The following is an 11,019-nucleotide window of genomic DNA, read 5'->3' as shown; positions in this document are numbered from 1 at the left end:
ATATATAATATATAATATATATATATTTTTTAAATTGTTATTTTTATAATCTCGTCTTGTTTTCGTTTAATGAATATGCAGTTTTTGATTTATTATTATATGTTTCATACTGTTTAATTATAGAGTACAATATACGCGCGATTTTAACATCTTATCCAAATTATGCAGATACAATATTTGTAATTTGGGTGGACCCTGGTGAGGCACCTCAAATTTTTTACATTTTACTAAAAACCACCTTAAATGCGTTATAAATCTGTACATATAATATTTAAAGATTCTTTTTTTGTTATTTATTGGACATTAGATTGTATGTATAAAATACAGGAAACCGGTGAATATGGATTCTACTCACGTAAAAATTCATCCATGGTTATCCAATGGAGCAGCAGTAGTTTATTTGTTGCGCATTATTTGATATTTGCGTTTTATAATTTAATAACCTGCGTTATATCAGTTGCACGTTGCAATTTATTGCCATAGTACGTGGTGCGATGATAAATTTGCGATCGTTGACATCTCACGAACATCAATGATTACGTTTTCACGGACACTCATAGGGGATTCCTAAATAACAACTTTTTTCCTCTTTTACTTTTTTCCTCTTTTATAAATTCGAAAATTCTTTGCCAGAATTAAAGTACCTATACGTATTAATATTAGGTGTAGTAAAAAGTCGCGTATTTTTTAGCTCAAAGTTGTATATACAATATCTTCGTCAATAATGAATGAAATTCAAATTTAAAAAAAGGGTTTTAAAGCTTGAAATCTCTACTTTTAAAAGCTTATCACATTTTTTAAGTTTATATGAGTTTGATAATTTTTACATACCAAAAACTACGAGCTGAAAAAGACGAAAAATTTTCTTCTCACTTTGTGGATTTGTAACGTGTCCAAAACGAATTTGAGAAAATTTTCGATTACCTATCGTGAAAGCTTGATACTTTCCCTACAAAATCGTTTTTTTATTTATATTCCTACGACTTTTGATTACTGAGTTATCGCGGATTAAATAAAAGAATTATTTTGACTTTAATTGCTCATAACTCCATTAAAAATTGTCGTATCGTATAATTTAAAAAAGAGATTTTTAAAGCTGAAACTTTACTCTATTAAGATATATTTATGGTATATTGTTGGTAAGAAAGTAATTGCGGTTTGTCTGTGAGATGGAGTTCATGCCAAGAATGACAAAAAATTTTGAAATTAAAATCTTTTTTTCGTTCTTTTTGCTTTTTTTCTTTTTCTGTCACTCTTTTTGGGTTTAATTCTGGCATTTAAATTCTCGAGGTAGGGGAGTTCACCATGACAGGATAATTTTTATTCACAGTTTATGTATGTTAGTTTATGTTGTCTCTGAGGAGGGCTCAAAAGTGAGCGGAAACATGTAAGCACGTTTTAGTTAATAAAGAAGTTTCACGTTCATAGATATACTCGTATAATATTATTTGCGCGACGTCTTCTGCGCTTGACTCCTACTGCCCGTATTCTTTCCAGTTCTCCGTTCTATAATTTTTGTACATATAAAAGTCATAAATGCAAGACAAATCACAAATTAAACTCGGTCAGTACTCTCTATCTTATCGCACGCGCACAAGTGAAGTCATTCGACCTTCTTTTTCACTTCTTTAACAAATTTCAATTTATTAGAGGCTGTATATACCAGAATATATGGTATCTGGTAGATTAAGATCTGTAATTCCTGTTCCTATTGTCTGTGTTTTTAAAATATGTCAAAGGCTATAAAATCTGGTATAATAATTGCAACATACTTGGCGTATGTTTCATATTAATTTATAATGCATTAATCATTATATTTATATATATATAAATATGATACGAGAATGCAGTATTACTTAAAAAAGTGTCAAAGTGTCTATAATATATAAATTCTGTTGTAAAATAAAATTATCAATTCATTCTCATTAGCATATGAACATAAGAATAAATATAAGCGTTTTGGATTTCCTCACAAATATTTTTTGATAGAATAGGTCTTTGGCCGATATTCATAATTGATTCTTATTTTAAGACCGTCATAAGAAATGTTTTAAAAACTGAAGCTATATCTATGTTAATACGCTCTCTGATTGGCTTATAGCATCTTACTTCAGTCTGTACTTAAGATGGTCTCAAATATAAGAATTCACTATGAATATCGACCTTTAGAAACTGTTCAAATTTAATTATAAATTTCAATAAAAATCTGTTAAATAGATATTTGATCGCGGAGAGTTGATATCGCTTCGCGCTTCATAAAGACAAATTAATTAGATTCAATATAATTAACTGCATCGTAAATATATATATATATATATATAGATAAGCATCGCGACACTGTCAAAAAAGGGGAATAAGTAATCATATTTTATTTATGTGCATCCCATTTGTCTCTATATATTTTTTCTTTGTACAATGCGTTTAAATTTCAATTACAGAAACATAATCACAGTTTTTCGAACAACTACAAAACCCTTTTTTTTTATTTTATCAATTTTCCACTTGCCAATCTAACCGCTTTGTAGATTCTTTTATATAAGGTGAAACGATAATTTCGATATATGTATGTATGTCTGTATGTACGTATGTACGTATGTACATATGCACGTATGTATGTATGCACGTACGAGGTGTGATCAAAAAGTAAGGTGACTTTTCATTTTTATAAAAAAATATTCATTTATTCATCCAAAATTATGTTATCCCCTTCAAAATAATCCCCCTCTGATACAATGCACTTGTGCCAGCGCTTTTTCCAGTCGTCAAAACACTTTTGAAATGCACTTTTGGGTATTGCCTTGAGCTCCTCCAGCGATGCATTAATCTCCTTAATCGTCGCAAATCTTCGTCCTTTCATGGGCCTTTTCAATTTTGGGAAGAGGAAAAAGTCGCAGGGGGCCAAGTCTGGTGAATACGGTGGCTGAGGCATGATGATAATATTGTTTTTGGTCAAAAAACTACTCACTAATAACGACGTTTTGGAACGCAGTTTTGGAACGAATTTCGCTGACACACGTGTCATACCCAAAACATCCGTTAAAATTGATTGGCATGAGCCAAACGATATGTTAAGATCATCAGCTATTTCTCTAATCGTGATTCGACGATTTTTCAACACAATTTCTTTCACTTCCTGAACATTTTCGTCGGTTTTTGACGTGCTGGGGCGTCCAGAGCGAGGTTCATCGTTAACATTTTCTCGGCCCTCTTGGAATAACTTATACCATTTATAAACATTTTTTTTGCTCAAAGTTGACTCACCGTACGCCACTGTCAACATTTCAAGAGTTTTTGAACACTTAATACCATTTTTTACACAAAAATTAATACAAACTCTCTGCTCCATTATTTTCAAAAGCAAAAAATCGCCGAGCACGCAAACACGAGTCTAATCTTTATGCCTCTCACATAAAAACAACACATGCTATATAGTCAAAACTGTGAACATATGATCGTGACGAGTGTACCAACACAACAACAAAAAATTTTTTAAATTAGAGTGTACAGAGCGCGCGAAATTCAAAAAGTTACCTTATTTTTTGATCACACCTCGTATGTACGTATATACGTATGTACGTATGCACGTATGTACGTATGCACGTATGCACGTATGTACGTATATAAGTATGTACGTATGTACGTATGTACCTGATGTGATATTGATACTACTGTAAATACATAATATTTGATGAAATAAAAATCAGAATATTTCACGATTAAGTACAATAAATGATAGCTTGAAAATTACATGAATCGGTATTTTCTATTTCATTTACCTTGTAAAACTTCATTAAAAATCCAGTGTGTGGGTCCAATTGCTAGCTTCTATAAACCCGATGAGAGAGAACCTATTCGTCGATAAGAATTTAAAACTGGAGCAATATCTGTATATCATCACGTATCGGCGAGTTAAATTTAATTTCCCACTTGATAATGAATAAACTATGGAACACAAACATTTTTTATTTTATCGTTTTGCACTGTTATCGATGTCCGTTTTGTGATAATTATAAATGGAAATTATAGTGATAGAGCGATATAAAAAACTGATCAAAGATTTGATCGGAAGTGATAGTCAAATTATTCATTACGTTGCAAAAACTTTTTCGCCGTTATACATCAAAATCACATTGCACATATAACATAAATTATACTATATATACTTGTATATATATATGTGTGTATGTATATATACATATATATATATATATATATGTTTGTGTGTGTGTGTGTGTATGTATATATACATACATGTACATACATGAGATATGGAATATCAATAATGATCTTTACAAAATCGTAATGACTTAATATAGTATAATTTATGTTATATGTACAATATGATTTTGATGTTTAACGGCGAAATAGTTTTTGCGACGTAATGAATAATTTGACTGTCCCTTCCGATTAATTTTGATCAGTTTTTATATCGCTCTATCACTATAATTTCTATTTATAATATATATTTATTATATATATGTGTGTGTGTGTGTGTGTGTGTGTGTGTGTGTATACATATTTCTAACTGAATCTCATTGATATGCCGTCCGGTCGTACTTTATCACATCAGATTTAATCATGACTTTATCACATCTGACTGAAAGTACTGAACTGGAATGTAATTTTGTTATCGATTTGCAGTACAGTAATGCAATTTCGTGTTTCGTCAAGACACTAAAAACGTCATGGAAAACCATAAAAAGGAGGTAGAGTTTTTCTATCAGCAAAATTGTTAAAGGAAAATATATCGATGTCAGTTATTCACGGGAGATGATTATTTCTCACGCTGAACTCGTGAAATTAACGTCACATTGTGGTAATTGGTTTTTCTTTCCTCCTTAAAAATCCATTAAACGACGATTTATAATTTCCCGGTCACATGAAGATTTTCAAAACTTTCGTGGAACGATTGTAAGACACATTTTTTGCAAAATGCGCTGCTTCTCACGCAAAAACTCCTCACAACATAGAGGAAGGACACAGACTGAAAGAAAGGTTCGTAACAGATGTGTTGTGCTAAGCATCCGAGCATGACATCGGGGCAGGTGAGTTCGAATTTCGTTAGACTCAGGAGCGTATTACGAGACCAGCAATAATGTATTGCTTTTCACACGCATACAAAAAGTTTAAGAGACGTATATTTTTAAAAAGCTGCGCAATTATTTAAAAAAATTTAAAATGTAAATAATTACTCAATTTAAAGTAAAGTAAAGAAGACAAAATCTAATGTTTATTAATATCAATTCCGGTATTTTTATGATGTTTGATTCTACTAATTTCTACTCGTCAAATCCTTCGGTTTTATTGAAATTCTATTACGATATTAACTTTTATTAAAAGTAAAAAATCTAATTAAAAGTTAACTTTATTTTGCACGTATAATTTCGTAACACGTGATAAAAATTCACTGATCAGTGTGCACTACTTTATTACCATTATTAAAATCATTCTTCTACATTATTAATCGCCAAATTTCGTACAATTAATATAAATCTTTATGATAATAACATTTTATGTAAAAATTTTATTAGGAACTTTTATGTTGTGATAAAATTAATCGTGCTGTACATATAAATTATATACTAATATTAAGTAACATATCATTTTTATTATTATATTCCTTATTAGTTTCCTTGTAGAAATTTCCTTAGGCTTCACAAAAGAATTATTGGAAAGGTTGACTTGGTTTTCAAGTGGTTTTATACACTATGCATATATATATAATAAAGATTGATTATCGCATTCCTTCTTATGATATAATTTGAACTTTGCAGTCTTTTTTTGATCAAGCAAAAGCCATTACCAGTACAAACATCAATCACCCTTCTTCAACTATTCAAAGATATGCGGAATTATCAGGACACCCGTTGCATCAGTAGATACTTGCATTGCAGGTGCCGCCCTTTTCCGGAGTGTTTTTCTCACACTGTAAGACAGACAGAAGGGTGAACAGCGAACGAACTCATAACGGAAACTTTTCAAATATTTGCAACTTGATGCAAAATTTAAAAAAAAAGTGGAAGTAGGACAATCATGATGGGTAGAACAATTGAGAATCTCTGTGATTTCCGAGCATTCTGTTCTGAACTTGTAAGGTTTCACTTAGATCACGATCTCTTGTACGTGTACGCGAGCAAGTAGAATAAGTAGATAATTAAAAAACGAATTTTGTATGACGGAAATGAATTGAAAAACGTAGTAAAAAATAAAATTGTTTCGCAAAGCTGGTTAATGGCAAACAGAATATTGTAAAAATTATAAAATACTGTGGACACTAGTTGAAAAGAAAGATTAATAGCTTTTGCTTCTTTTTTTGTCTCGCATTGTTAATAACGCGAAATAAAGAATTCCTGCCATGTGCATACAGATCATTCTCATATTCTAAATAATCCAACTAAACTCACTTAAAATAGTATTACGCAACATAAATTTATGAGAAAAGGAGCTATAAGCGCATAAAAAATAACGCAAAAAGGATTCATTTATACATACGAAATATGAAAAATGTTGCGAGAGAAAAACAAGAAAAGAAAAATTATTAAAGAATGTAATCTTTGCATGGACATTTTCAAGATATCTTTTAAATTAGTTTTACTAAGAAAGATTTTAATTAAAGATTTAATTAAGTATATGAAAAAATATGGAAAGACACGAAAGAAATATGTTTAAGAAAATTGTAATTATGCTTTGTGATAGTACATCATTTAATTTGAATTAGATGAGAAAAAAATCAAGTTTCAAGGAAAATCTGGAAGAATTTCATTTCAGCCTGTCACTTCCAATCATGATTCTTCAACGATTGTATTCAATATATTTACATAACCCGATTAAATTGATGTGGTTTCGATGTGCAATCGATGCATAATATTAAATCTTATAACTTGGTGGTAATTGTTGTTTTCATTGCAAAATTGCTGTCAAAAGAATTTTGTCTTCTTTTCTTCCCTATTACTTTCTTTTTTTACTGTAAGAAAAAGTTTAATTTTACACAAATTAAACTATAATATTATAAAAGCATTATAAAACTACTATTATAAAAGTTGAGTACTGTAGCGATTGCAATCATTAATGCTAGCTTAAAAATTAAGTTATTAATAATAATACTACAACAATGATAACATAAGTGTATAGCATTATTAACTTATTATAGCACTATTAACTAAATTTAAAAGACGATAAATATGTCTATGTAGGAACTCATCTTGATGACCTCGACCTAGACATATGTTATCAAGGTCATGACCCTGAGTAACCTTCAACAGATTTTAGCCGTTGCTCGTTATTTCTTAAAAAGTTATTAACAAAAGCATTTAATAAATGGTCTCTTTTCTACTATATAAAACAAAAATTTTTCGCTTTAAAGTATATTTTACGACTTTCTACTCAAAGTGACATTCACCCTACCTGCCCTCTGTTTAAGAGCGCACGACTATCACCCAACTCATTCCCTCCCCCTCTCCCAGCCAAGACGCTTACAACTTTCCACGCGACTTTCACATGAAGCAATTTGGCGAGATGGGATGAAACTCGCTTCGCGTGGAAGTCGTGAGCCCTTAAGCGGTAAGGGGAAGTGGGGTGGGAGTCGCTTCGCGTGGAAGTTGCGGGCCCCTTGACAGGGGGGAAGTCACAGTGGGTCAAAACATAGTAAAACATACCGGACATAGAGTAAAATTATTTTTTCGCTGCAAAAGATTTCAAAGCTGACTTTATTGTTTAAAGCTTGCTTCAACTTAATTTCAAGTATAAATAGAAAATGTTTATTGTTTATATGGACATTGTGTAAACTTAGAAATTGTGGCGAATTAATGTATATTTAGAGAAGTTACCTTTTAAAAAAAAGGCAAAAAAAAGGCGCCAAGTGTGCGTATACCTCCCATAAATCCATACAAAACTGTTACATAAACAAAAAAAAAAACCAATATGATTGGAACGAAACCGTTTATATTAAAACTTGAAATACGAAGCGCCTTACCGGCCCGAGTGTTAAGATGTTGAACTATTATATAATATACACTCATTTAAATTGAATTAATTTTCGGAAATAAATTGCAAGCCGATGAAATTATCGGATTTACACAATCAATCTGAAACAAATAATCCCCCCAAAATTTCCCAAATCTTAAAAAAACTGTAATAAACTTATTGCGAAAAATATTGCCTCGGCCGAGAGTCGAACTCGGATCTCTTTCATTCCGTGGCAAGAGATCCGGGTTCGACTCTCGGCCGAGGCAATATTTTTAAGGCGCTTCGTATTTTAAGTTTAAAAAAAAACCGTTACATACATAATATGACAAATAGTAATATTGTTAATTTTTTATTATAAGTTACTCCTCAGTAGTAGATATGTATGTATTAAAAAAAAAATAAATAAATAAAATCTTTAAATTACTCTAATTGCAAAAAGTACATATATTTCCTTGCAACATATAACATATACTATTGTACTTTATAAATTGCGAAAAGAACATATATTTTATAGCAATATATGACATTTAATTAATAAAAAAAAGTGATATGTACGAGTACCTTTATCTTTCTGTTCAAGAGTCTTTTATACTTGCAATGGAATACAACATTTAATCTCAAAAAATTAAAGACAAAGCATCATAAAATGAGAAAATTTTATTAAAATAACAAAATTACTCTAACAGCACAATCAGATACTGAGAATAATCTGAGATTATCGCAAAGGTATGATTTCAAACGTACTGTAATTAACGTGATAACATACGTTCTGCGAATGATCTAATGTTCGCGGTATTATCTCCTATTTCTTCGCGAATATCTTCAGGATAGTCTCCGGAAATGATGAAAACAGGAAGTTTATAGTCAATCACTTACACACGCATACATACGAGTATATGGAACCAAGTGCGCATGTTCATGTATCGCATAGGATAGGATGGGTTAGATTAGATTGGGTTATTAATGTGCTATTTTTTTATTAATTGATTTGTATTGCAACTTTTATTATAAAGGTACGCTCACCAAGGTGATCACAGATATATGAATCGTTGTTTCCCGAACGAATATAACGGTATGACATGCAGAGTGTACAATCTTGCGGATCCTCAGTGACAGTGTGACTCTCGGATATAATCTGTACTGACCTAGTAAGGTTCTTATATTATATTATATCTAAGAATCACTCTATTGCCGTAAATCCGCAATATTGCACTCTGTATATCATATCCGGGTTCGTTCGGAAGATTTAATGACTTATGTACGTCTGTAATCACCTCGGTGAGCGCTTTCCAACAATATACTACTTGTTTAGCAGTTGATGGGTTTTCTTTATTAGATAATTCTCTAGTACCACATAATAAATTCGTCGCATTACAGTCGCTCGTTTATATGAGGTTATCTTCGATGATCATGCTAGCGGGAATTCATGTCGTGTAAATCTTACTGTAATAGAGGGACTGGGTTCCGTTATTCATTGAAAGTAGTATGCGTAACGTAAACTATAAATTATTGTATTCTTGGGTGTGAGAATGCAAGTTGTGGGGGATTGTCAAAGACGAGATAAAAAGAAATAAGTCACTTTCACGATTACTAACAAACTTTCAATTTAATGTTACTAAGCAATGTTACAATCTAACACTTTAGTTGGCACTTGACAAATATTCACTTTCTACTTGATTCTTTCGTACAATTTCTGATCGTATATTGCGACTTATAACTCGGGCATTCAACTGCGCGTTGAAACTGTAGACGAGCGCGTGAAACTGTAGACGCGTATGGGCGTAGTCTTGGATGACAGCTGATAAGACGATTCTGCCCTGTATGTCACAGCGTATGTTAATATATCTGTTCGAGCTGCTGACCTGATTTGAACTTAATCAGCTGTTTGAGCTGGTTTCGGTCATTGCCTTTTCCGAATCACTGCTGACAAGTCGCATTCGGAGTTCCCAATTTGACGGCCAATCGCTCCCGTCTTTTCGCAACTTGCGGAAGACAGCATTGTATTATTTGCTCGTTATTTCTGTAAGATTGCATTTTCGCAATTTGGTACGGAAACTTCTTCAGGTGTCAATGGCCTGCAGGTCATCTACCCTGCAATTGCTAAGCGCCTATATTAATTAATTTTCATTTTATCTTTTAGTTGTAGCTATCGCTTTAACAAAATTTTCAATAGATATTGGAAATGAATAACAATGCAGAGTCTCGTAGTATCTTTCGATACAACAGACAAGCGGGAAAAAACAAGAAGAAAATTTGCGTATGCCGATGGGTATATGTACTGTTTCCATATCTGACATTAAACCTGAAATTATACATATGCGGTATTGAATTAAATTTGAGATTATACGAGTACGTATGCGTAAAAAACGGATACTGCGCGAGATATTACGTTAATCTCAGTTTGTCAAAAATAATACATGCTGTTTCCGTAGTTGAATTTGAATTTAAACATATGCAAAAGGAAACGGTATGATATTGTACGAGTATATTATTGCGTTAATTTCAGTTTGTTAGAGACACAGTATAATTGGTATAAAAGTGAAATTATTATTAGGATATCATGTGCTATTAGATTTGATTTTGACTGCAAATGTACGAGGGGGGACCCATAAGTTCCGGGAATTACGCTGTGGTGGGGAGGGAGAGTGGGGGAACCTATTGTTTGACCACATGTCCGTTAGTGTCACGCCACCTGCGTCAGTGTGCGAAGTTGTGTCGCTGTGAGTGCATTGGTTCGCCTGTGAGATTTTTTTTAGTAAAACAACTTTTTACATTTCGGCGAAAACGTAATGGCAGATTGTCGAGAACAACGCGCGGCTGTGAAATTTTGTTTCCTGTTGGGGAAATCGGCCGCGGAAACTATCGTAATGCTTAAGACTGCTTATGGGGATGCTGCCTTAAGTAAAACCAGAGTTTACGATTGGTTTTCACGTTTTAAAAATGGAGAAATGTCTATTGAAGACCAATTTCGTTCAGGACGCCCCTCAACGTCAAGAACTGATGAAAACCTCGACAAAATCAATGCCCTTGTTCGTGAAGACCGTCGCCGAACCA

At 32.3% G+C, this 11,019-nt stretch overlaps 1 protein-coding gene across 1 annotated transcript; it reads right to left on the bottom strand.

Annotated features, from left to right (window-relative positions):
* Nucleotides 1-2,655: 2,655 nt before the first annotated feature.
* Nucleotides 2,656-3,508, bottom strand: LOC108748562 (putative uncharacterized protein FLJ37770). The gene has a single exon (XM_018486786.1). It carries the CDS (start codon nt 3,344-3,346, stop codon nt 2,681-2,683), a length of 666 nt encoding a protein of 221 aa, XP_018342288.1. The 5' UTR covers nt 3,347-3,508; the 3' UTR covers nt 2,656-2,680.
* Between the last annotated feature and the right edge of the window lie 7,511 nt (nt 3,509-11,019).

This window comes from Trachymyrmex septentrionalis, unplaced genomic scaffold (assembly GCF_001594115.1).
Source record: "Trachymyrmex septentrionalis isolate Tsep2-gDNA-1 unplaced genomic scaffold, Tsep1.0 scaffold231, whole genome shotgun sequence".
Taxonomy (NCBI): domain Eukaryota; kingdom Metazoa; phylum Arthropoda; class Insecta; order Hymenoptera; family Formicidae; genus Trachymyrmex; species Trachymyrmex septentrionalis.
The sequence above is the reverse complement of the archived record's forward strand: the minus strand, read 5'-3'. Positions and strand labels throughout refer to the sequence as shown.

Bases quoted from the DNA above. Each gene is read 5' to 3' on its own strand.
- LOC108748562 (XM_018486786.1), bottom strand. From the start codon at position 3,346: ATGGAGCAGAGAGTTTGTATTAATTTTTGTGTAAAAAATGGTATTAAG.